The sequence below is a fragment of the Onychostoma macrolepis genome, chromosome 08 (assembly GCF_012432095.1).
Source record: "Onychostoma macrolepis isolate SWU-2019 chromosome 08, ASM1243209v1, whole genome shotgun sequence".
NCBI classification, from domain to species: Eukaryota; Metazoa; Chordata; class Actinopteri; order Cypriniformes; family Cyprinidae; genus Onychostoma; species Onychostoma macrolepis.
Genome location: NC_081162.1, coordinates 27,271,658 through 27,299,185, shown reverse-complemented (window position 1 = coordinate 27,299,185; position 27,528 = coordinate 27,271,658). Strand labels below are relative to the sequence as shown.

At 32.9% G+C, this 27,528-nt stretch overlaps 3 protein-coding genes and 1 long non-coding RNA gene across 10 annotated transcripts in view; 2 read left to right on the top strand and 2 right to left on the bottom strand.

Annotated features, from left to right (window-relative positions):
* Positions 1-1,434, top strand: part of LOC131545613 (uncharacterized) — a 5,419-nt gene extending 3,985 nt beyond the window's left edge. The window contains exon 3 of the long non-coding RNA XR_009272465.1: positions 1,295-1,434. This is a non-coding gene — a long non-coding RNA (uncharacterized LOC131545613). The remainder of the gene's footprint in view (positions 1-1,294) is intronic.
* Positions 1-9,236, bottom strand: part of cltcl1 (clathrin, heavy chain-like 1) — a 48,490-nt gene extending 39,254 nt beyond the window's left edge. For 2 of the 4 annotated variants that reach the window (XM_058784608.1, XM_058784609.1), the window contains exon 1: positions 1,288-1,600. In XM_058784608.1, coding sequence (XP_058640591.1) covers positions 1,288-1,600 — 313 coding nt within the window. Of the gene's footprint in view, positions 1-1,287; positions 1,601-8,671 lie in introns of those variants that run through there. The other 2 variants (XM_058784610.1, XM_058784611.1) reach the window with 2 other exon arrangements.
* Positions 9,237-10,500: 1,264 nt separating this feature from the next.
* si:dkeyp-117b11.1 (B-cell linker protein) lies at positions 10,501-26,528 on the bottom strand. Of its 4 annotated transcripts, XM_058785016.1 has the most exons (21): positions 26,514-26,528; positions 24,960-25,080; positions 24,520-24,656; positions 19,936-19,967; positions 19,793-19,856; positions 18,546-18,583; positions 17,993-18,086; positions 17,825-17,919; positions 17,671-17,728; positions 17,018-17,110; positions 16,901-16,929; positions 16,781-16,814; positions 16,620-16,695; positions 15,259-15,289; positions 15,141-15,174; positions 14,949-15,054; positions 13,658-13,689; positions 13,522-13,553; positions 13,336-13,419; positions 12,431-12,589; positions 10,501-10,911 (listed from the first exon to the last, which is right to left on the bottom strand). In XM_058785016.1, exons 5-21 carry the CDS (start codon positions 19,803-19,805, stop codon positions 10,795-10,797), a joined length of 1,125 nt encoding a protein of 374 aa, XP_058640999.1. In that variant the 5' UTR covers positions 19,806-19,856; positions 19,936-19,967; positions 24,520-24,656; positions 24,960-25,080; positions 26,514-26,528; the 3' UTR covers positions 10,501-10,794. The 4 variants fall into 4 exon arrangements, with proteins under 4 accessions (XP_058640999.1, XP_058640997.1, XP_058641000.1 ...); XM_058785014.1 differs by lacking the exons at positions 24,520-24,656; positions 24,960-25,080; positions 26,514-26,528 and adding an exon at positions 20,888-21,116 and having other exon boundaries at positions 19,822-19,856; XM_058785017.1 differs by lacking the exons at positions 24,520-24,656; positions 24,960-25,080; positions 26,514-26,528 and adding an exon at positions 20,888-20,940.
* On the top strand, positions 22,684-26,512 carry LOC131545834 (mucin-2-like). The gene is made up of 8 exons (XM_058785018.1): positions 22,684-23,163; positions 23,399-23,806; positions 23,910-24,044; positions 24,233-24,274; positions 24,539-24,661; positions 24,745-24,849; positions 24,941-25,029; positions 26,103-26,512. The coding sequence occupies exons 1-8, from the start codon at positions 23,103-23,105 to the stop codon at positions 26,193-26,195; spliced, it is 1,056 nt and encodes a 351-aa protein (XP_058641001.1). The 5' UTR covers positions 22,684-23,102; the 3' UTR covers positions 26,196-26,512.
* Positions 26,529-27,528: the final 1,000 nt, after the last annotated feature.

The following is a 27,528-nucleotide window of genomic DNA, read 5'->3' as shown; positions in this document are numbered from 1 at the left end:
ATTAAAATGAATAAATAATTGTAAAATAGAAACACTTAAAATAAAACACTTTCTAAAAATATACCAAAAATGTAGAAAATAAAATGAATAATAAGGTTAATATATAACTAATTAAAAATAAATCATTACATTTAAAGTTTAAAAATGTTTTTATAGTTAAATTATTTTTCATTTTATGATTTAATTAATTTTAGTAAGTGTTTTTACTCATTTTGATTAATAAAAAGTTAATAAAATGTATAATTAATTAATAAATAAGCAAAATATTATCAAATAAAACAAACAATAAAATCAAAGTAAATATATATATATATATATATATATATATATATATATTAATAAATAATTTAAAATAAAACACATACTGAAAATTAAGTTACAAAATGTAAAATTAAAATAAAATGATTAAATCATGAAATAAATCTTTCTAAAATGAAAGCATACAAATTTAAATAAATAATAAATAAAATAAATCCAAATAAAATCTACTACCACACCCTAACTGAAAAATTTCCATAAAAGGAGGTTTTGCACTTTTGTCACCAAAATAAGGCTACGAAAGTACAAATACACACAGCGCTCATGCATCTGTGAGGAATCACAGTCAATCGGCCTTCAGTCAACGGAACACAGACGTTTACACACATATGAGACGTTATATATGTGTCCCTGGAGCACAGAAGCAGTCATAAGCAGCACAGGTATATTTGTAGGAATAGACAACAATACATTGTATGGCTCAAAATTATCCATTTTTCTTTTATGCCAAAAATCATTAGGATATTAAGATCATGTTCCATGAAGATATTTTATAAATTTCCTACCGTAAATATATCAAAACGTAATTTTTGATTAGTAATATGCATTGCTAAGAACTTCATTTAAACGCCAATTTTCTCAATATTTAGATTTTTTTGCACCCTCAGATTCCAGATTTTCAAATAATTGTATCTCGGCCAAATATTGTCCAACGAACCATACATCAATAGAAAGCTTATTTATTCAGCTTTCAGATGATGCATAAATCTCATTTTCAAAAAAACTGACCCTCATGACTGGTTTTGTGGTCCCGGGTCATATATGTATGTGTGCCGTCAATGATCAGAGCACAAGCGACTGACAGGCATCATTCCAGAACGACGGAGAAACTCACCATCTTCAACAAGAGCAGAGTGAGAGCGAGAGCGGTTTAGTGGTTAGAGCGAGAGTTAAGATTTCTGAGAAGCATATCAGAGAACAGCAACACATGAAGCATGTCAGACTGATTTGATCTGATTTCATGGGCACCTTTCAGAGCGATGACTTTGCTGGCCGGGTTCATGATGGCGCTGTCTGCCGTGATCGGCCGGCGGATCGGGTTGCTCGGGTCGCTCAGGTCCACGATCACCACCTGGTTCTGCTCGCCCACCTTCTCGCGGATGCAGATGAAGCGGTCCGACTCCATGGTCAGGCAGCTGAAGCTGATGCTGGCCGGACTCACTCCCAGCGTCTGCAGCTGGAGAGAGACGCAGGGACAGCGCTCAGAAACACACCACAGAACTCCATCTGTCCTAACCAGCTGATCCAACAACCAATGCAATCTGTGATTTTTTATAATCATTTTATGACTTTTAAATCATTATTAATCGACATATAAAAATTAAAAAAGTAAAATTAAGATTCATAAATTCAAAAATATTCAAAAATAAGCGAAACACATTAAATCATAGTGTAAAATTAATGTTTAAATTATTAAAAATAAACAATCAAATTAAAACACTTACTGAAAATTCAATAAATAATAAAATGTAAAACTAAAAATAAGTGTTTCTATTTTAAAATGTATTTTTAATTTTGTAATATTTTATGATTTCATTTTTAGTAAGCATTTCATTTTGATGAATTGTAAAAAATAAATTACATTTAAAATGGAAATGTAAAATTAATGTAACACTAAAAATATAAATAAAATAACAAATATGTCAAATAAAATGAATAAATAATTAAAAACAAAAATAATCTAAATTAAACAATTACAAAAATTTATAAATCACAAATGAAAATATAAAACTATGAAAATAATTAAATCATAAAAATGCAACAATATTTAAAAAAAAAAAAAGTTAAATCATAAAACAAAATTAAACACTAAAGATCTATTAAATCACAAAATGTTAAACTAAAATTAATAAAGCATGTAAAAATAATAAATATTTATAATCTAAATGAAACAAAATGTATCATAAAAGTGAAAACTAAAATTATTTAATATTAATAATCAAAATAAAACTATTTATTTTATTAGTTTACCTGCGTGTCATGTGACCTGTGACATCAGAGAACCGTGAATATGTAAATGTTTCATTGTAATTGAAATATTAACTTGAAAACTCAGGGGTACTTCAAGTAAATATTTCAGCTCGAAGAGGTTCAGAAAACTAAAAAATGTTTGGCAATTCCTGCAATAAAGCATCGAGCGATAAAACATCTCTGATGTTAGCCAACAGTTTCTGCTCTAAGCAGCTGTGCACAAGATATTTTCCTCATAGTGAACTCTCACTGGTCTAAACTGTCAGCGCAGCCGTATATGAAACACTAAACATGTCTGGATCACAGACGGGGGAAAGCTCACGTTCTTCAGGGCAGGAGTTTCTCTGAATGATTCACTGCTGAGAAACACGGGCGTAACGCAAACCTGCTGTCCGTCTGATGGGAACACATGCTTACGCAAGGACTGGAGATACTGTAGAGCAGCCTATGGCCAACACACACACACACACACACACACTTACACACTCACTGAGTCAGAGGAAACAGAGCCACAACTCTTTCCTCCCTTTCCTCGTCTCAGCGACTCCCTCAAACACACACACACACACACACACACACACACACACACACGGACAGATAGAGGAGTGAGTCTGTGTTTAGTGCTCTAATGAACATCTTCACAAAACCTGATGTTTGGTCTCTAGATACGGCTCGGGTCTCTCCGTCTGGATAAAATCCTGAGATTGAACAAGAAATGCATGCTTTAAAATCAAAAACAATGTGTTTCGCTGCAAATTACATCACATTTTGAACAAGCAACACACGTCATTTACGTACAGACCAAGTAAAGTGCACTACTGTCAGCTTCAAAACGTTAAATTAAAATAATAAAAAATACAATCAAAAATAAAACACTTGTTAGAAATTAAATCATAAAAATGTAAAAAATAATCTTTTTAAAGTAAAAACATTCAAAAACACCATCAAAAATGTAAAATCATAAAAAAAACTAAAAACATTAAATTAAAATAATTTTATAAATACAATCAGAATAAAACACTTGCAAAAAATTTAAATAAAGGACCATTTATATTTCTCTATTTAGCTTTAGTACTTCAACTTACTATTTTTCATGTTTAAGTTTTTCATATACTACTTATTTTGTTTCAGATTTACTGATCCTGAGATTGTTTTTTAACAATAAATGCATGCTTAAAATTTAAAACAATGTTTTTTGTTGCAAATGAATACATATTTTTAAACAACCAACACATGAGTCATTTGTTTTTTTATAGGCCAAAATTTCCAAATGAAGAGCACCATTGTCAGCTTGAAAATGTAAATGTCCATCTGGTTCTGATATAATTCAAACACAATCTGATGATTTAATGCAAAGACGATGAGGAAAGCAGGCGCTTTAGAAACATTACGTAACGGGCTCATTTGAATGAAGCCTGCAATTTACACGCCGTCTACAGTTTCATACTTAAAAATGAAAATGAAATGGTAATAAAATATGAAAAATATATATACTAACACACTCACATGGTCAACATTACCAACAGCAATGACCAACAATGATTGTAACCTAAAGCTAAAACAAGAGAAGTTTTAATCAAATAAAAAAGGTATATACAGTATAATTTAAAAAATAAAAAACATCAAAATAAAACATGTACTAAAAATGAATGAAATCATACAATTAAAATGAATCATTTTAAAATAAAAATAATCCAAATAAAACCACTTGCTGAAAATTAAATGCAAATGTAAACATTCAAATAAATTAAAAAGACAATTAAAATAAGACTTACTAAACATTAATTAAATAAAAATCTATTTAAAATAAAAACATTCAAAATAAAAAATTTATTTAATTAATTAAATGAATTAAATTAATCTAATAAAAATGTAAAAAAAAAAAAAAAAAAAGGAAACATTTTTAAATAAATGAGAAGTTTTAAGAGTAATAAAGCACTCAGTGTACTTGTTTTGCTAAACTTGTAAGGTCCAATATTTATAAAGACTAAATTAGGTGTGTCTTTAATCAGACAGGTTTGAGTGAAGGGTTAGACGCTTATGTTATTGTACATACAGCAGCATTAGATCTGTATGAGAAGTACTGCATCTATGAGACAACCTCGCTAAAGTCCCGCAGGACACTCAGGATGTAGTGGGGCAGAAAGCTCCAGATGTCCAGCCACACACACACACACACACACACACACACTAATGAGGAGGGGGAGGTAAACTCATTTCCGATGGGCTCGTCTATGATGATGATGATGATGATGATGATGATGATCCGTCTCAGAGCAGAATGAGATGAAGCAGACTCGCTCTGCATCTGTCTCGGTCTCTTCTGCTTACTCATCTCTTACTGGAAGACATTTACATTCATGCATTTGGCAAACACTTTTGTCCAAAATGAATTCAAAGTTAAACATTTGATAATCATGGAAAAATCAAAACCATGACTGTTGTTACTAGTGCAATGCGCTTAAATGAAAGATCATTATTACATGATTTATTATTAATTATATTGGCATTCTCATTTCAGAATAATTAAAAATTAAAAAAATATTATCCAAATAAAACAAATATTCAAGGGCATTGGTGGGGACATAACGGCAGACAACACGGACATTTAATTGTTTGATCAAAATTATTGCTGGGGACAGTTTAGTAGTCGCTGGATATTGTTAGGGACATGCACAGATTTTTGCATATTTATAGGAAATATAAACATTTGTAAAAAATTCATAAAATGACAAATGCACAATGAAATTACTAAAATTTAAACTAAAATGAAAACTGAAAATATAAAAATGTTATTCAAGTTAATTCAAAACATTATTAAATCCTATAATTAGTATATAAATAAATAATTGAGATGATAATATATTTTTTATAAATAAATATTTTATAAATATAAACATTTATTTTTCATATTTACAATTTTCAAATGAATTTTAAAGTTTTAGTCATTTTGTTGTGGCTTTTGTCATGTTTATAATTTTTTGAATTTTTAATTATGTCTTTTAGTATGTCTCTTATTATGAATTTTTTATTTCAGTTTTAATTTTAAATATTTTAGTAGATCAATGAAAAGGGTCATTTTTTCTCCTTGCCAAAAAGCTGAAATAAAATAAGTTTAAGATTCGTTACTTTTATTGCAGTTGCTTATGTTTGTTTTATTTGAAGTAACTCTAACCCTGTTTTGTGTGAAACAGTCATTGCTAGAAGGGTTAAATATTAGCAGACACTGTTACAAAAACAATATTTTTTTTAATCTAAAATCAACTGATATTAAAGACAGGAAAGACTAATACACAATCATGCAAGCAATGAGCTCAACTAAAGATATTTATGTTTTAATTTTGAGTGTGTGTAATAAAACTAGTCCTCTGTGTCAGTTTATGCTGTCGATAAACATGTTTCTTCTTCCTGCTCATAACTTCATTAGCCAAATCTCTATTGGGTTACAGCTTTACATCAGCAGCCAATCAGAGGACAGAGAAAAATGACACAGCAAAAAATAACCCCATAAGCATGAGCAGAAGAAGATATAGTATTTTAAACAATAAAAATGTTAAAAAAGTAATTTAAATAAATAAAAAATAGTCATTGAAATGATCAAAATAAACATAAACTTAATAAAAAATAAAAACAAAAACAAGTCATTTAAATAATAAAAATAAAAAAATAAATAAAGTCATTTAAATAATAAAAATATATCAAAAAATGTCATTTGAAAGTAGTCATTTAAATAATAAAGAGCATTTATGTAAAATCTGGTGTTATATCTGTGTGTTTGTTCCTTTTCCAGTTCAACATATTTATAAGACATGAGCAGAATGAACTGTGTCTATTTATAAAAGCACACACACACACACACACACACACACACACACAGTACCATTCAGGATCAAACTGTATCAATATAATCCAGCTCTGAATGAACTCAAACTCAAACACACGTTCAAGATATAAAGCCAAGCTGCTAGAGGCCCAAAGTCCTGCCGGCTGCAGATTCTTGGCATTCTTTAACCGAACTGGACAGACTGAGCGTCCGACACCGGAATAACATGAGAGAGAGAGAGAGAGAGAATCAAAAGAGAACATGGAGGGACAGTATCTCAAGAGACACGCAATGAAATTCCACATTTTACAACCAAATATAATGTCAAATCCCAGTAAAGCAGCCGTACATCTAAATGAGACAGCAGCATCTGGTTTCAATCAGCTGCAGAGTGAATTCCAGATGCGTTCTGTGAACGACAAAGAAAACACGGCCTGTGGAAAGGTGAGGCTGGGACAGTCTGAGAGACGCTCACACGTCTGTCACGGAGAATATTTTCAAAGGCGTGTAGAATGAAACTTCATTAGCGTTTGGCACTGAGGCCCTCATCTCCAAAATAACACTGTCCCATTGTTTCCAATGGATCCACAGAATACACACTTCAATGCAGGAGAGCAACTCTAACGCAGAAGAAAAGAGTGAAGAAGAGTCCCGGTTTGCTGGAAAGATGAGTCATCTTATCTCACTCAAGCAGAAAACTAAAGGAATAGTTCATCCAAAAATGAAAATATATACTGAAAATGTACTCACCCTCAGGTCATGCAAGATATAGATGAGTTTGTTTCTTTATCAGATTAGAAGAAATCTCATGCTCTGCAGTGAATGGGTGCCGTCAGAATCAGAGTCCAAACAGCTGATAAAAACATCACAATAATCCACACCACTCTTAACGTATTAACGTCTTGTGAAGCCAAAAGCTGCATCTTTGTAAGAAACTAATTCATTATTAAAGTGTTTTTAACTTCAAACTTTCGCTTCTGGCCAAAATATGAGTCTATAATCCATAATAATGCTTCCTCGGTGATCCACCCACGTATTTGTTTAGAGCTGTTTTTGTTTATAATTGGTGCTTGATCTGTGCAGATTTCTCTCCTGATTCGGACCAGCCAACTTTTTCACTGGAGGAAGCGTTATTATGGAAAGAGGACTCGTATTTAAGCAATGATTTGAAGTTAAAAACATCTTAATGATGGATGTGTTTCTTACAAACATGCAGCTTTTGTCTTCTCAAGATGTTAACTGACGGACTGGAGTGGTGTGGATGTTTTTATCAGCTGTTTGGACTCTCATTCTGACGGCACCCATTCACTGCAGTGCATCCATTGCTGAGACACTGATGCAATGCTACATTTCTCCAAATCTGAGGAAGAAACAAACTTGAATAACCTGAGGGTGAGGACATTAAGCAAATATTCATTTTTGGGTGAACTATTCTTTTAAAGACTGCAAACGGTGCTATCTGAAGTGTGTTTTTAAGCCACACATGACAGCATGGTGCTGAATGTTTTATCTGTGAGGAAGGAATACTGCATGTCTGGAGTTACTGACGGTGCATTTCCAACCCACAATTACAGACACAAGCTCATCTGACTAATGCAGTATAGAGAGAAAAGAAACAATACCTCAGCCTTAAAAGACAAAACAAAACAAAAAAAAACTACTTGTTCCAACAACAACTTACAAAAGAGCTTTAAAGCACTTAAACATACATTCAGAAGCTGTGAGATGTCAAAAACCAATTTAAATGTGTAATTTAGAGGCCTCGTTTACATAAATTAAAGCTATAATACAGTATTTTACTGCACATACTGTACCTCCACAATGCATTATGAAGAGTCATTCAAGTTTCATCGTCTCTCTGCAGCAAAGATGCTTTTTTCACTACAGTAAGGTATTTTTTTGCATACCATGCAACTACTGTGCAATTTATCATACAAAGATGTCACAATGTGTCAATTTCCACCATGCTGGGCAGTTGGAATGCAATTTCAAGAACTGTAGGTCATCTAAAACTAGTTCTAATTTGTGTATAATGATCATTCAAGCCGTTTTAAGAGCTAATATTACTGTAGATGGAATATTGTTATATGTAGCAATACTTAACATAACACTATATGTAAAAATACTTAATATTGTAACCATTTTTATATGTAATGATGCTTAAAAACACTGCAGGACTACATCAAAGTGGACTAGTTGTAACCTAAAATATTGATATTGAATAACAATGTTAATAAAAAATAAAAAAACAGCATTATTTTAAATGTTGGGCAAGTGCAACTGTGTAACACAAAAAAGAAACATTCCAAGATACAGTAGCATACTGTAAAAATTCCAAATGTCATGCAACAATGTAACAATTTCTGACACGTCATGGAACGTTGTTACTATGTAACAATCCCTTTACCGTCATTCTTTTAAATGCCAGGCAACTATGTAACATGTAACGCAACTCTATATTCTCTAATGTCACATAACTCGCGCACAAGGCCGCCGTTACACCGTTGCGTGTTTACGGTTTAACGGCGTCGAGCGTTGCGTGAGTCCGTGCGGTTTTACCTGCAGATGCTCCTGGAAGCGGATCGGTAAAATCTGCGCCATTCTCGCGGAGAGGAGAGGAGGAAGATGAGGAGGAGGAGGGGGGCGCAGATGAAGAGTTGTGTGTGTGTTCCGTTCCTCTGAGTTGTGTGTCCCGTTAGACGCGGTTATTCCGTGAATGCTCGTGAATCTCTGTGTCTCGGACTTCTTCTCGGAGCTCTGCAGGACTCCTCCGCGTGAGAAAGTAGAGCCGCGCGCACTGATACGAGCCGGTGTTCTGGGGAGCCTCCTGTCCTGCGGCGCAGATGCTGTAAACACACTCTCACAGGAGCTCGGTGCGGTATGAAGCAGGGAAATGCGTGAGTTTGCGGGTGAAGGGAGTGTGAGGGGGTCAGCTGTACCCTTCCGCTCGAGACGAGCATGTGACAGCAGGAACTCCCCCCTCCAGCCAGAAATACTGGGGGTCTATTTCTGCACACTCACTCACTCAGAGCAGCAGCAGCAGCAACAACAACAACACTGCTGTTCTACTATCATTCATACGATATTATAGACAGTATTTTACATTTATTTTTATATTTTCCGTTTTCATTTTAATTGACCTTTTATGATTGTCTATTTGTTATGTTTACTTAATTTTTATTTTATTTAATGAATTTTATTTTATTTGCATTCCATTTTTATTTCATTTCAAGTACTTCAACTTAAACTAAACTATAAAACATGAAACAACTGACTGAAATATTTAATGAAAGTACAACAAAGTTGTTTTTAGTTATTTATTTTATTTAAATTACCAAATGCTTCTTTTTTAAATGTCTATTAAGTTTTCATTTTTATTTCAGTTAATTTAAGTACTTCAACCAAAAAATAAAATATTAATTTGGCAGCAAACTGAACTATTCACTCAAAAATTGAAAGATTTTTTTTTGTGAACATTTATTTTATTTGATTGCATTACATTTTTATTTAATTTCAAGTAATAAGTACTTCAACTTAAACTAAACTATAAAACAAAACACAACTGACTGAAATATTTAATGAAAGTATAACAAATTTGTTTTTATTATTATATATTATAATATTTTATTTAAATTACCAAATGCTTAAAAAAAAAAAGGAAAGTCTATTAAGTTTTTATTTTTATTTCAGGTAATTTAAGTACTTCAACCTAAAAATAAAATATTCATTTGGCAGCAAACTGAAATATTTACTCCAAAATTTAAAGATTTTTTTTTCTGAAAGATTTTTATATTTTAGGTAACATTTATTTCAATTAACATAAATGTTTCTGTTGAGTAATTATTTAATTATTTATTTACATTTTTATTTTTATTTTATTTACATTTTTATTTTTATTTTTATTTTATTTACATTTTAGGTTAGTTTAGTTATTTTTAGTTTTAGTAATTTAAGTACTTTAACAAGCTAAACTAAAACTATAAAATATTCCTTTGGCAACAAACTGAAATATTTACTGAAACTGTAACTTTAAGTCGTTATATATTTTTGTTAACATTAATTTCAATAAACAAATGTTTAAATAGTTTCAGTTCATAAACAAACACATGAAACATAATATAGTAGCATGGTATCATTTGACATATAAATCAACATTTCAAGGATCGGTCATGTAAACATCACGCTATTTAATTAATATGCAAATCATTTCAAATACCACGATGTTGATAAATACTTTATCAAATAGTACCCCGACTGTACTGCTTTACCACTTAGCATTACGATTAGCTTATGGTTTCAAAGTACAGTCTCTTATCATATTTCAGTTTCTAATTTTGTTTTAATTTCATTGCAAAGTTTGTGTGGAAAAAAATGCCAAAAAGGTCACATGTTGTTTTTTTCTTTATTTCTTTATTAACTATTTTACACAGAGACAACAAGTTGTCCTGTAAACATTATATGTGTATAGAGTTTAACTAAAGTTATTTAAAGAACACTACATAGTCACCATATTCAAAAATCCCCAAACATGAAATGTTCAGAACACAAGACATACTATGAACATCGGACTGCATTACAAACATAATGTAATAAATAATTCAGGCAGAGTATGAGTGAGTGTTTGTGTGATATCAGGGTCAATATCAGGAGGTGAAGGCTGGAATGAGAGCAGGACGAGAGCGTTAGGGCCGAACGGGGTGAGAGAGGTGAGTGCTGTGTTTAGCTTGACTCTTACGGTCGATCAGGAGGATAGGGTTCTTCATGTGATGAGAAATCATCTCCTGCAAACTACTGAAGAGCTGCAAAACACACACACACACACACACACACACACAGATCATCAGAACTATCCCAATGAGCAATATTCACTGTCATGCTGCAGTTTTGCTTTGACATTACATTTTTTTGAATAACTTTTGAAAATATATACATACATACACACACACACATATATACACGCAATTAATCATTTTAATATGACCACAAAACCAGTCTTAAGTCGCTGGGGTATATTTGTAGCAATAGCCAAAAATACATTGTATGGGTCAAAATTATCCATTTTTATTTTATGCCAAAAATCATTAGGATATAAAGTGTTCCATGAAGATATTTTGTACATTTCTTATCATAAATATATCAAAACTTAATTTTTGATTAGTAATATGCATTGCTAAGAACTTCATTTGGACAACTTTAAAGGTGATTTTCTCAATATTTTGATTGTTTTGCACCTTCAGATTCCAGATTTTCAAATAGTTGTATCTCGGCCAAATAGTGTCCAATCCTAACAAACCATATATATATATATATATATATATATATATATATATATATATATATATATATATATATATATATATATATATATATATATTTATATATGTACTATGTATGTGTGTGTGTGTGTGTGTGTGTTTATATACACACAAATGTCAAAAATGATTAAATAGATATAAAAACGTTTTTGTCAAAGCAAAATATAGATGAAATGCATATTAAACTCCAACAAAAAAGGTTTTTATTATTTGAAAGAAATAAACATTAACTGAAACAAAATAAAATGTTATTTCAGCTAGTTCCTAAGGATTTCTCATTTTAATTTTGTTAAAGTTGATGTAATAAAATAACCAAAATACCTAAAACTGAAAAATGAATAAAAACTACATACACCTACACACACACACACACACACCAATACATACATGTATACAAAAACTACAAAATTACTAAAACTTCAATGAAAATGTCAAAATCAAAATTATTATTTTTATTATTATTATTATTATAACTCAAAGTGATTTGCTTCAATGTGATATTATTTAGAATATAGATGTTAGACCAAAAAAATCCCTAAGGTGTTTCAAAAAGTATTTCAGGACTTTGCCAAAAAGCATAAAATCCTCCAGCTGTAACGAGGGGAGGGATTTTGCGGTCACATGAGACTGAGCTTGAGCCAAAACACAAGCATTTCAGCAATCCCTGTGAAAATAATTGTGTGAAACAACATTTAATTAAATGATACATCTAAAAAATTATTTGGAGTATTTTTATAGTGCTTTAAGTTCAGCCTAAACGTTAAGGCATGGCACTGGCAACACCAAGGTCATGGGTTCGATTCCCAAGGAATGCATGAATTGAAAAAAAAAAAATGAATGCATCGTATGCCGCTTTGGATGAAAGCATCTGCCAAATGCATAAATGTAAATGTGAACTCATGCACAGCTGCACAAAGACACTTGAATGTTATCAAACTGAATTTGAAGTGAAAGCAGACAGACAGATCTGCACAGAGAAGCAGATATTCCTCTCCTCCTCTACCTCTTCCGTCTTCTTGCCCTCTTTTCCGAGCGCGTACTGTTGCGAATCCTCCAAGAAGCGTACAGGGATGTTGTAAACGTTCTGCCGGTAAAACACGACCAGCGTGAAGGGCTGTCGGTCATTCTGGGAACTGCTGTATCTGACCAGAAACGTGCCGTCCTGCCAGACACACACATGACAAATATACTGTACATTGTCCAAAACTAGTGAATGTTAGCTATATATATATATATATATATCAACAATCACATATGGAAGATAAATATGTAGCATTTAACTAAACAGAACATATAAATCACCTGTAAACAGTAAATGCAGTTTTATGTCATTTTACATATAGTCATTTAGCAGACGCTTTTATCCAAATGAGGACAATGGAAGCAATCAAAATCAACAAAAGAGCAATATGCACTTTTATAAATATTTTATATAAATAAATATAAATATTTTATATTTTATTTTATTTTACTGCTTTATTTAGGAACAGTATAACTCAACAGAACATTTATTTAACAGTAAATTTATTTTATTTTATATTTTTGTTTATTAATTATTTGATACTGTATTTAGTAGCTTAATCTCAGAACGATGATTGAAATGAACATTCCCAGGATAAACATGCCAAAATACAAATCACACATAAACAAAGACACAACTTTATAATCCTGAGTATGGTTTTATTTGATCCTAGATTTAATTTGATTTTATATTTTATTTTATTGCTTAATTTCAGAACAATATAACTGAATTTAGATGATAAACATGCAGCACTCAAATAAAATGTATTATCTTTTTATTTTATTGATTAATTTCCGAACAATATGACTCCATTCTACACTGCCATTTAGATAATAAACACGCAGCATTTAAATAATATGCAAATATTTATATTTAACTAGACGCACCTTGTTAATCCTGAACACAGTTTCCTCCGCGGTCTTACGTTCACAAACTCCAGCAAACCACTCTTTGTCCTGTAGCCCCGCCCCCTGATCGTGATCAAAACAGTCAGCCAATCAGTGACGGAATACAGCGACAGCTTTAGCAGTTTGTCACCAATCACAAACACTGATTGTGTCTGTAGTGTTTACCTGAGCGACTGGCTTTGCTCCAAAAGAAAGCGCTGTGTGAGGAAAGAACATGAGTGAATTATATGGAAATTATGATTGAGTCTTATCATTGTTTTCATGTGTTATAGAGAATAACAAAAAATGAAAATAATCTCACCTGTGCTGTCCAGAGACGGAGGAGGAGGAGGACTGGAAAAACAACATATTTACTTGAACATAGTTTGGTCTCGTTTTACAACTGATGGAAGTAAAAGTGTTCAGATTGAATTATAACGGACACTGTTCAAAAAGTGAAGAAGCAAATGTCACAAAGAAATGGCCATCTTATATTTCATGACAAAAAATCAAAAGGAACGACATTATTTTGCATAAAGAAAGCAATGTGACTTATGTTCGAGACAATTAAGCCCATTATGAACACAAATATTCATTTAAATTTTTTTTTTTAATTAAAAATGTAGGGTTATTATTATTAACTAAAACCATACAACATTGTTAATTGTAATAAACATTACCTGAAATTTAAGAAAAAAACTTATTTCATAACTCATTTTCATTTAGTTTAAGCACTAAAATAACTAAAACTAAATAAACTAAACTAAAATTTAATTAAAAATTTTTTTTTTTAAAAGCAACAAAACATAACAAAATTACTAAAACTTTAACTGAAATTAAAATGAAAACATAATCTAACAATAGTATATAAATGATGCTAAAATAACACTAAAAATCATCCATTACTTTTTTAAATTATTAAATAAAAAGCCATGCAATAAATACAACCGTGAGCTTTTCTAACATTTTTACTTTACAATTTAAATATTACTTTATCATATTAGATTAATGAAAATTTAATATCTGCTTTACAGTGGACTCCCAAGAATCGGCTTTGGAGGTTGGAGATATTTGCATGAAAATAATATCATTATGCAAATAATTTTACTGTACCCAAAATACACAGTACTTCCAATACTGTGCATCTTATATTTCACCAGAAAAAACTAAACAAAAGAAGTTTTGCATAAAGAAAGCAACGTGACTGTTTGCCCAGCTTAAAGCTTAAATTACTAAACCTTTAACCTTTAATATAAAAATAAAATCAAACTATTAACAAAAAACTATAATAGTATATCAAATGATACTAAAACATTGCTCAAAAAATTATCTATTATTTTGTTTTATTAATTAAGCATAAATAAAAATCCATGTAACAAACACAACTAGGAGCTTTACAAACTAATATTTTAAATATTGTGGGGTTTTTTCACATTACATTCATTAAAAATCAGTGGACTACAGAGAAATAGCATAAAGCATAAAGTTAAAGACATTTTCTTGAAAATAATGCAATCTTAAAAACCTAAAACGTGCTTCAAATTTGTTGTTTTTCTCTTTTGATTTTAAGCTGTTTCTGAACGTGTAAAGAGGTAAAGACTTCACAAGCTCACCTGGGTTTGGGTTCTTTGGGGAGGATGATGGGAGGAACTGGTTTGCTGTTTAGTGCGGTTGGCAGCTGGCCAGAAAACGTGGCACGTTTTACTTCTGGCGGCAGAACTATACGAACAGATTCGACGTCAAATGAAACAATGCATGTGGGTTTATATCATCATACATGAGTTGAAACGGAACAACTCTCTGACCTTTGTTCACAGTGTCACCGATCAGAACCGAACTCTGAGGAAACGCACAAATGAATCAGTTCTTTCAGGAGAGGAACACTGTAACGAATGCATGAATGTGTGTTGAACTAGTACTTACAGATTTGGCTCTGGGAACAGGAGGTTTCATTCTGTAAGACAAGAAGAAATGATATTACCAAACATTTAATTTCATTTAAATTAACATTTAATTTAAAAACAAGAGTCACTACCGGGATGATCTGAGTGGTTTCTGTACAAATGTACAAAAAAGCTTTCCATTGATGTATGGTGTATAGGACAATATTTGGCTGAGATACAACTATTTGAAAATCTGGAATCTGAGGGTGCAAAAAAATCTAAATATTGAGAAAATCGCCTTTAAAGTTGTCCAAATGAAGTTCTTAGCAATGCATATTACTAATCAAAAATTAATATTTGATACATTTACGGTAAGAAATTTACTAAATATCTTCATGGAACATGATCTTTACTTAATATCCTAATGATTTTTGGCATAAAAGAAAAATCGATAATTTTGACCCAAACAATGTATTTTTGGCTATTGCTACAAATATACCCCAGCGACTTAAGACTGGTTTTGTGCTCCAGGGTCACAAATAATGCACACTGATGAGTATAAATGCATGTTTAATGCACTGTAAGTTGTTTAAGATAAAAGTTGCTACTAAATGCATCAAGGTAATGCTAAGAACAGATGCTTTAGTGAAAGAACTAATTATCAAACACCATAATTTAACGCCAGTCTGTAATTAAATGAATTTAGACCGGCGTTATTTTCAGTATCATTTAGATACTACAGTTTTAATATTTTGGATTATAGCTTTTAGTTTTGTATTTTCCTTTTTCATTTTTATGTAGTTAATTATTACTTTTTTATAATTTTGGTAAACTCAAAAATAATAAGATATAAAATAATCTTAATAACAATACTTAAAGTGAACTGTGTACAATAATTTAACAATACATAATAAAACAACTACATACAATCTTTCAAATTGATATTTGATTTAAAAAGAAAACTAATATTTTTCTATTGCATTTTTTAATTGCACATTAATGTACTTTGAGTAAAAATATTTGTAATTTTAGTTTAATTATTATTTATTTACAATTTAATGCAATATCAGCATCAAAGGCTGTATCCATTGCTCAAAACTCAAATAGGATTTAAAATAGTCTTAACAATATTTCAGTGAATTGTATGTAATACTTTAACAATATTATTTTTTACAAGCAAACTAAATAGATAAAACTAGTTTTATACACTGTATAGTTTTTTTAATACATTTTTATTTCAGTTTTAGTTATTTCATCAAGTTAAAAAAGCATAAATACTGCTTCAGCAACTAGCTGAATATTAGATTTTATCTCGAGTAACAAAAAACGTCATTTTTATTATTTTTTAAATATGGTTTTCGTTTTATTTTATGATAATAACCCTGATTTAGACATACATACATTGGTGGTGGCAGGTCTCGTCCTACAGTTTTAGGAGGCAATGGCATACGGGCCGGGCCTCGGAGTGCAGGAGGTTCTGGAAAAGATAAAATAATGAATGACAAATATGATTTAAGTTAGCTATAAGATCATTTTAAGTTATAAATACGTGGTGCACTGACCTGCTACAGGTTCTAGATATGTATCATCATCATCCTGACAGAAACAAATATAAAGTGAAATTAAAATAATCACAATATCTGACAAGAATGTTATTATTTTGGATGCTCAGTCATGCTTACCTGCCCTTCATTTGGATCCAAGTAAACATCTGGAAGGTCAGAGAGGACAGTAACTAAACATGCCGTGTGTCATCAAATAATACTGTAATATCTGATATAAATATGTGTTGAAATGACCTTCGTCTTGCTGAGGGGCCGGTGGAGGTCTCATCGGGGGTCTCTTAGGTGGGGCTTTTTTACCAGGTTTATCTTTACGTATTACCTCAGGAGCTAGAAAATATAAAGTTGAAGAGTTTTATTGTAGACTAGACCATCCATTTTCTCTGAAGTACACAATCGTGCAAAACTCAGCGAGATTGTTTTGTATGAAATTAATACTTTTATTCAGCAAGGACGCATTAAATTGTTCAAAAGTGACAGTGAATGTTACATTTATAATTGTTACAAATAGTTTCTATTTCTAATAAATGCTGTTCTTTTCAACTTTTTATTCATCAAAGAAGCCTGAAAAATAAAATGTATCATAGTTTCCACAAAAATATTGGGCAGCAAAACATTGATGATAATCAGAAATGTTTCTTGAGCAGTAAATCAGCATATTAGAATGATTTCTGAAGATCATGTGACACTGAAGACTGGAGTAATGATTTCTGCATCACAGAAACAAATTACATTTTAGAGTATATTCACATAGAAAACAGTTATTTTAAATTATAATCATATCTTTCCGATATTACTGTTTTTACTGTATTCTTATTCAAATATAGCCTCGATCCTGAATCAAAAACTGATTATTTTCTTAATTTATGAGCTTGTTTTCAGAGACTCACGTTTGCTATCATTGGGGTCGATGTAAAACTCCTCCGGGTCGTGAGACGGCTCTGGCTTCTAGAAGCAAAAGAAACACACAGCTGAATCTAAAAGCTACACAAACCTCTTCTGTAAAATAAACTCATTAATTTCTTAGTAATTTAGATGTTTTACCATGCTTTTCCCTATCGGGGTGATCTTGGCCGGTCGTGGCGGCGGAGCTGCCTGTCTTTTGGGAATAACAGGGTTTGGGTTTCGATCTGGATAACCTGAGAAAAACAAACGCTACATTAGACACTAAGATAGATAGATAGATAGATAGATAGATAGATAGATAGATACCCAGGTAAACATTCTCCTCTACATGGCGTGGTTGGACTTTAACGGGGGAACGTTCACATGGTGGAGCTTCATATGTATCACCATCTTCCTCATCCTGAAAATGGTTGGGATTGATCAATTGTGTATAAAAGAAGCTCACATGCATTCATAAATGGGTCACGAGAGGTAATTATTCATATGCAATGATGTTATTAATTATGGTTCAGATTAGCCATTTAAGGGGCAAGAGAAACATCTTTTTATATTGACGAGCATTCAAAAGTAGCTGTTTTCCCAGCATGTGATGTTCCAACTATTTTTTGAGAGGTTCTGAGAAAATGCTAATGTAATGTGGGATTGAGTTACTTATACTAATAAACTGTTGAGATCACAGCACTCAGAGAAGACTGATGGATAATAGATGCTCATCAAGATGACTTCATGAAAGCGTCTTGCAAAAATCAGCTGTTATCTATTAGTACAGTAAGGGAAGTGATAAACACAACAGGAAGTATGAATGTTCCCACACCTTTTAACTTTGTGTTTAGACAAGTGATATTTCCACAATACTTACAAATTCCCCTTCTGGCCAGCCATATCCAGAACTGTTATCTACAAAGAATTGAAAAGTTTTGATGAGCTCACAAGAAAGTCCTACATATCAATAATATATTGCATTTAACATTTCACCTGAATGTCAGTACATATTATTTACCACAGTTATTTACTGTGGTTGACAAACCTATTACTAGAATATTACAAGATAAAATGCATTTTTAAAAACATAAGATTAAAGATTCTTCGAATGCAAAAACCGCAATAATTGAGATAAACAAAGGTGATAACCACCAATAAATAAATAAATACGAGCTTGCGACAACAAACACAACAACAGCATTTAATTAGCAGTAAACCGTAAAACAATAAGATATTAACACTTTTATTCGTGCCGCGGTGCATGTTGGGAATTTGAGTTGATCTTCAAGAACGCCAGCGTTCGACAGAAACGCGGAAAACCGCCAATAAACCTAGAAACGCAGAAAATAAGTCACAGATAAGCAAAACGCTTGTGTTTTGATTGTTTGCGTCTTTTTGGTGCTCTGTTTACTGTTAAAGCATTCGGTGATAGAATGAGAAAGAATGTGAGGACGACGAAAATTGGCGCGCGGTGTGAAGACGCCCAAACGCCGGCGCCATATTTGATACTGCTTTGAGGTTTGTTTGACTTCCGAAACGTTTTAATGGGCACAAAACTTATGGTAGACAAAAACTCCATAAATAGTTTTGAAAGTTGTGAAATTACTTGATCTAGGAGGACAGTGTGTGCCATTGTAAATACTTTAAGCCGCACAGCCTCATTTTCATCCACGTTTAATTCAATATGGCGCCTAATTTGACTAACCAGCTTTTCTGCCTTTTAAGAGGTCTAGGCTAGTTGTTGTTTTTTATGTGTGTTTGTAAATTTTTAAAACACGTGAGGTGTTGTTTATAGGCTGTATTTATTTACATTTTAATTACTCATTTTACAGATCGCTGTAGCTGATTTTCACCGCTAACTTGTTTTTAGTTCTGCCAAACGTATTATTCTTATATATGTACAGTTGATATAACCTCATATTAATTTAGAAGCTACATAGTTTTTTGTACTTTTAATAATTTATGTATTAAAGATTTTAACTGCAGTATGCTAAAAGGTGATTGAAACTTAAATAGCACGTCACAGATTATCCCTTATACCTTTGTTTTAACCTAAAATCCTAATGTTTGTGAGAAAGTACATGAATATTTTGTTCTATAGATGTTTTAATCTTGTGTTTTTACACAGGTACGGCATGTTGTCATCAAAGCACCTGTTCTCCTGGGTGGAGCTGGTGGTCCACTATGTCTGTACAGAAGAAAAATAACAGCTAAATTAGACAGTTATGCGAGATTTATGTTTGATGAAAAATGACTTTAGTACTTACAGCAGAGATGGTTTCAACTTCCCAAAGAAACTCTAAAAATAAAGAAAGCATCATGAGCAGTACAGCTTTTCTTTGGGTGACCAAAACACAAGTCTAACGAGAACAATATGCATTGATCTTTGTTAGCTGGTTTTGTTAAACACTTCCCGGGTATATTAAAAGATTATGTAAATATATGTGGATGGAGAGTGTAGAAATGCGATGGAACATTTCATTATATGTAATATAAATAATATTTCAATTGTCAACACTGATAATCACACGACTGCTTATCTTGGTTAGAAATACATATAGACGAATAGGCTACTGTAGGCCATTGTTATTCACTTCTGTTTTGTAGCTACACATACAGATAAGACAGAAAACACAGCAGATAACTTTTAGATTTCATTCATAAAAGCAATGTTCTTTAAAGATATACAAACATGTTTAGTAATGTTTTGACTGAAGATAAAGACATAAATATAAGTAGTTTAAGGCATTAAATGCAATATTGAAAACAAAAGTGCAAAAATAAACATATATTGACAGCACAAAACAAAATAGTGTCGTAACACTGGAATGACTAGATAAGAGGAAGCTGAAACAGTGCCATTTTCCGGTTTTTATCAGATAGTTGGTTCAAATGCTTCAGACGGAGAACAATGTGGCATTTTATTCACTGCGAATGAGGAGCTGAAACATTAGCGTGTTAAAGCAGAAATTCATAAGTAGAAATGATCTAACCTTTCTGAAAAGCATACATGTACGGTATCTGACATCAATTCCAGGTAATATATGACACTAGTGCTTGGATGGTGCCAGCTCAAATTATGATTACATTTATGTTCACGTATAAAACAGTGTTCGTAGCATCTAAAACCAACTCGAATGCAAATAACATGTTAATTTCATCTTCATATGTATTCCTAAATGTCTAACATACAACTAGATAGAAATAATTGTACTTTACCATGATGCATGAGGCGTTCAGTTCATCAGGAAGCTCTCTGCTGTGAGGTTTGGATGCAAATCTCCCAGAACTTTGAATGTGAGTCCAGTAAGTAGCGTGCTGAAGGTGTGTGTGTGTGTGTGTGTGTGTTTGAGTATTTGCATAGCAGGTGGATGATTATCCCTGTTAATAACAGAAAGACCTTCAACTGGCTCTGAGTTTACTAAAGCACTTTGTTCTCTCTCTTTCGATTGATGTTTAGAGGCATCTGACCACAGATGGCGAGGTGAAAAAAAGAAGAAGTGTTATCAAGCTTTTCAGAGGAACAGAGTTTGATGACATGAGACAGAACATCACAACAGACCGTCTGAACGTCTCCGGACCCTGGTGATCAGTTCCTGAGCTCAACCTGATGATGGCAGTGTGAACACACATGATCTACCAACATTCACACACACACAAAATGAACCATTAATTGGTCCAGCTTGTAAAGTAAACACATTATTTTAATACAGAAAACAACAGTTTCTGTTTAATAGTGCTTGGCTAAAACTGTAGCTATTCAAATTTTGGTTTTGATGGAACAAGTAAAACAAGATATGCAGCTTAAAAACCTGTAAATGTGCACTGTATCACTTTCTGAAAACATCTGATCAAAATTCTTTTACTAAACCAGTGTGAGCAGCTCAAATTACTTCCTTGTAGCGCTTTACAACAGATTTGTCCAAAAGATGTCTAAGTGATAAAGTCTTGCATATTTCTAATACATAAATGGCAAAAGTGATAAAGTTATCATATTTATTTATACTCATGTAAAATCAAATTATATTATTTTATTAATCTCATTTTTATCTGTAAGGTCAGCTTCAAATAAACTAGGTTTAATGATTTTGAAAAAAGTATCTATTGGCAACCAAGGCTGTTTTTATTTAATCAAAAGTACAGTAAAAAGAGTGAAATATTATTACACTTTAAAAGAGCCATTTTCTATTTGAATACATTTTAAGAAGTAATTTATTCCTGTAATGACTCCAGTCTTCAGTGTCACATTATCCTTCAGAAATTATTCTAATATGCTGATTTGCTGCTCAAGAAACATTTCTGATTATTATTAATGTTTAAAACAGTTGTGCTGCTGAATATCATTGTGGAGACCATGATGCTTTATCAGGATTTGTTTTTTGTTTTTTTTGATGAATAGAAGGTTCAAAAGAACAGCATATATTTGAAATAGAAATCATTTGTAATATTATAAATGTCTTCATTGACACTTTTGATCAATTGAATGTTTCTGATTCATTTATTTCGAAAAGAAAGTCTTACTGACCCCAGTTCTTTTGAAAGATAGTGTATATTGTAGTGATATGCAAGAAAAATGGGTAACACTTTATTTTAGGGTCTCTTATCTAGTTGCTTATTAGCATAAATATTACTAGAATATTAGCCATTTATTAGTACTAATTAAGCACATATTAATGCCTTATTCTACATGAACTTATTCTACATCCCTAATCCTACCCAATACCTAAACTTAACAACTATCTTACTAACTATTAATAAGCAGCAAATTAGGAGTTTATTGAGGGAAAAGTCGTAGTTAATAGTGAATAAGTGTTCCCTATTCTAAAGTGTTACCGAAAAATGTTGCATTCATTTTAATTCTCAACATATCTGTTCAAATTTCAGGGAGCAAGATAATCAGTGAAAAACGAAAAAGTTCACTCATTTTGTAATTCAAAGCTGTCAAACAACGGAAAAAATATAAACATTTTCATGTAAAATTTATGATGTTTTTCTTTCATTTTGGAGTTCAACACTTTCATTAAGTTCACCTTTTGTGCTCCAGTCAAGAAGTCGTATGGGTTTGGCATGACATGAGGAAGAGTAGTGACATGATCTGAAATAAGAACTAAGAAGTAAAATAAGGTATTTATTTATCATTCAGGTAAGGTTTATTTCTTATAACCAAGTTGATGCGGTTGTGTAGGACATTGTCACAACTTGGGAATCTTCATCAGACATTCAAAATATTTTAATAGCATCATAAAAGAAACCCGTATTTCAGGATAAACATCAGATCAGTCATGCACATTAGCCAAGATGTTTTTGATTAGTCTTTTACTGATATCTGTGTGTTGGCAGGGGGCTGGACTCTGGAAACAGTCCGGAGCACAAAAACGAGAAGATGCAAGTCAGATTATCACTAGCAGAGTTTGACACACACTGAATCTGTTGGATGGCTCGCACTGTTCTTCTCATCGGCTGTCTGCTCGCCACAATCAGCTGCTTAACCACAGGTAACATTCACAGACGCACTGTAATGTGTCAGATTTGATACAGATTTTATTATAGAAGTAGATCCACCTCTGATTTCATTCATTTAAATCACATTGAGAGATTTTGACAAGCACCATCAGGAATGATAATATATTGCTAAAGAGGTTTAAGAAACAGAATTATGTTGTACGTTAAAATTGTAAATGCTTCAAATTTTCTGATTGCTCTTTCTGATTGTTTTCTTTCATTCCACAGCTCAAAGTACCACATCAGTTAATGCTATTACTCCATCACCTCATGCATCCAACGCAACCAACATGTCGCCCAACGCAACCAACATGGCGTCCAACGCAACCAATAGGGCGTCCAACGCAACCACCATGTCGCCCAACAGAACCAACACGGCGCCCAACACAACCACCATGTTTCCCAATGCAACCAACATGTTGCCAAACAGAACCAACGCGGCGCCCAACGCAACCACCATGCCGCCCAATGCACCCAACATGGCGTCCAACGTAACCACCACGTCACCCAACAGAACCAACACGGCGCCCAACGCAACCACCATGTCGCCAAACAGAACCAACGCGGCGCCCAACACAACCAACACGCCACCTAATGCAACTACAACGAATGCAACAACTCCTCAGGCTCCATTGTGTGAGTGTTTCTTGTTTGTTCATGTGATGAATTCACTATGGCATATCCTATATTATATTGTATGAAATTACATTAACGGATGTGTTTGATTTTTCTGTCATAGATGGAAGTTGTGCGAAACCAGATCTGTGCTGCTCTGGATTGAATAACAGCTGTCACCGCTTGAATTGTTTTTGTGATGTTGCTTGTCTGAGATTAAATGACTGCTGCCCTGATTTTAAACCCACTTGCCTCGCAGGTATTTAGAAATATTCATACAATTCATACATTTTTGTATGTTAACAACCTCACATAAGAACAGCGCTAGTGTATAATGCAAGTGTAAAGCATATTACTGTGATTAAAAGAATAATAAAATACTGCACATATACTTAACATTTTAATTCAGAAATCTTAATAAATCTGCACCTCTGTCCCCTGTTACAGTGAAAAACAGCACCAACAGCTCAAACACATTTCCACTAACAGGTATGTTTTCTATTCCTTTAAATAATTCTGTATCATGTTGGAGGCAGACTTTTTGTTTCAATGACTGTGTTCCACTACATTTTTTATAAAATACTTAAAAATATTCACTTATTACAAAAAAATAAATAAATTCACAGAATACAATGATATTTTCTTACAAGGAAGATATTTTCTGAAACTTTAGAAATCTCTTGTGTGCTAGTGTATTCATAATGCTAGAATAATGTTAGCGAGTGTATACTGACGTCTGCACTGCTCCTCTAGGGACGTGTTCACATCCAACTCTGTGCTGCAGTGGCACAAACTTCAATTGTTTCAGAGGTTGTTTTTGTGACGAGGCCTGCAAACAGCTCAATGACTGCTGTCCCGACCTCAACAGCACCTGCAGTAAGAACCCGCATACACAGACACAGAGATGTTAATGCTTTGTTCACTGGGCTAATTTGAATCATCTCTAACTTTCTGTATAGTTTTCAATACCACAACTGCAGCCCCTCCAGTTAACTCCACTGCATTACCGCCATTCACTCCCAGTGCTTTGCCTCCATTCACCCCCAGTCCAACCCCACCCAAAGGTAATTCACCTGTGTGTGTTTTTGTGTGTATCAATGTGTAGGTCATGTTTTACCTTCAGCGTTTCACCATTTACCATCACTGTATTTGCAGATGTTCTGACATTGCTCACTAATCTGGAGGTGGAGGTTTTGGCCGAGGAGTCGTCCACTGAAGCAGAGCGTCAGGCTGCACTGCTTCAGGTGAGAGGAGCGTTTCTGAATCTTTGACTGGGTCCAGTTCACATACTTGCACTACATGCGAAAAATACTTTGTTGGTGATGGGGAAACTACATAGTTATAAACAGTGTTGAGGAAAGTTACTGTTACTTTTAAGTATTGCAGTACAATACTGTGTTACTCCCTAAAAAAGTAACTAATTGCATTACTTATTCTGAAAAATAATGCAATGATTTGGCAAACGTAAAACACACCAACAGTGAGCCTCAGGATGAAGGAAATGCAAATTCACTTCTATACAGTAGAGGGCGCAGCTCAAACCTTTCAGCTGTGCTGCTATTCTGGATTGAGTGCAGCACAGTTTCTCGCCGATTTCTCTCAACACAGGGACAGGAGAGCTGTTAGCAAAGTCCCTTTCAAGGATCATTTCTATAGTCTTTGCTGTTAGTCAATAAATGGGAAAACAAAGTAACTGGTGTTACTTATTTGAAAAAGTAACTCCGATGTTTTTCTTGTAAATTTAAAAGTAATACTAGTTATTTGAAAAAAAGTAATCTGATTACGTAACTTGCATTACTTGTAACTTGTAAATGTTACTGTTGATCAAGACTAAATGTGAACATGCATTTACTCATCTGACCTGCACAAAAACAGATTTAATATTCCTCGAAATGAATAAAAAGAGTCAAATGCAAGCAAGCCCTGCCCAGATTTAAAAAGTAACTCAAAAGTAACGTAACGCATTACTTTGCATAAAAAGTAACTAAATAACGTAGTTAGTTACTTTGGGGGGGAATAATGCCATATTGTAATGCATTACTTTTAAAAGAAACTTTCTCCAACACTGGTTATAAATGTCAGTATTTTAACAAAATAAAATAAAAAAGCATTAGCATTTAGCAAAATTCATTGAACTCTTTAAAAAATAAAAACTGCTGCTGTTGCAACTGCTGTTCTGTGTCTCATTAGAAATCCTCCATTCTTGCTTGTTGTTCTGAACCATAAAAGTACATCTTTTACACACACATGCAGCTTTATTGTGTGCTGCTTCTTCTGCACTTGTTGTTTTCTTAATTCGTGCTATTTTGTTTCTCAGGTTGCCAAATTGGTGGAGAGTTACTTACGAGGGTATAATGACATCTACTCCTTTGAGGTCACGAGAATTGAGCCGGTATCACCATGTGATTGAGACAGAAATCAACCAAGAGGATGATAAATAAAATAAAATCTCACTGGACTTTTACTATTTTAATATGAGATCTGTTTATTTATGATAACGGTTCAATAAAAGCATCGCAGTTGCTGACACAAACATGTAATTTTTTTTTTTGTATTTTAGTCTTAAACACAAGCATTGTGTATGTTTGATGCAGTCTATGGAAAGTGAGATCTGAGTTTGTTTTTTGGGAAGATTTCTGTTTATGGTGTATGTTTATTTTTTCTGTGCCTGGATTCCTAAATGTTTACCATGCAATTCATGAAATAAATATAAATAATTGGACTTTACCACAATGTGTGAGGCGTTCATTTCATCAGGAAGCTCTCTCTTGTGAGGTTTGGATGCAAATCTATGGCGTCAAATCTATGCCATTAATAACCGAGCGCACCACTTATGCTGGCGCGCGCGGTAAATCACTTCCGCGAGAGGAAAACAGATCTACACGCGAGGAAACGGGAGCCCGCGAGCTAATTTCAAACACTCGCAATACAAGCCCTCGCGCGCGCGTGATCATCCCCCACATCCTCGCGCTCGATCTTCTCTCACCTGCTCGCGCGAACACTTCTATTTTTGTCAGTCGTGGGGCGGGGCTTGCTGTTTTAATTGTTATCTCTAACGCCATTGGTTACTTCCCCTTTTCCGGAAGTCAGCTGTGATTGGACGCCTGTGAAAAGGTCTATCAAAAGGTCTATCTGTCTATCAACAGACCAGATGCAAGTTGTCATTTATTTATTTATTTTTTTATAAATATAAGTAGGGTAAAGTGCAGAACCCTCTTACAATGAAAGAATATATTACCATCAACCCCTAAAATTTGACATAGTAATACAAAATATATTAAAAAGTTTATACAGCAACTCTTGCTAATTTATATGAACAAATAATTTATTCATCCAAAGGTCCTTTGAACCAATTTGGGATTTACAGTCATGGACATTTACATTTACATTTAGCAGACGCTTTAAAAGCAACTTACAGTGCATTCAGGTTATACATTATTGTTATTTTTTATCAGTATGTGTGTTCCCTGGGAATTGAACCCATGGCCTTTTGCGCTACTAACACAATGCTCTACCACTGAGCCACAGGAACACTTATTGTTATTATTTACAATTATTTAATTGACACTTCTCACATTTTTGAGGTTGTATATAAATATGGTTGGGTAAGCATATAGTGGTGAACTACAACTAATTCAGCATATAGCAACAAGTTGACTATTAGCTTTATATTATTTTATTTTCATTTTGCAAAGTTAATATAGCCCAAGCTTTATGTTGTATGAAAATTTCAAATATAACCT

Coding starts and splice junctions, on each gene's coding strand:
- si:dkeyp-117b11.1 (XM_058785014.1), bottom strand. Junction 17,729..17,824: donor CCCCGATAGGGAAAAGCATG/GTAAAACATCTA, acceptor TTTTGCTTCTAG/AAGCCAGAGCCGTCTCACGA. Junction 16,930..17,017: donor GGCCCCTCAGCAAGACGAAG/GTCATTTCAACA, acceptor CTGACCTTCCAG/ATGTTTACTTGGATCCAAAT.
- LOC131545834 (XM_058785018.1), top strand. CDS start 23,103: ATGGCTCGCACTGTTCTTCTCATCGGCTGTCTGCTCGCCACAATCAGC. Junction 23,164..23,398: donor AATCAGCTGCTTAACCACAG/GTAACATTCACA, acceptor TTCATTCCACAG/CTCAAAGTACCACATCAGTT. Junction 25,030..26,102: donor GTCAGGCTGCACTGCTTCAG/GTGAGAGGAGCG, acceptor TTTGTTTCTCAG/GTTGCCAAATTGGTGGAGAG.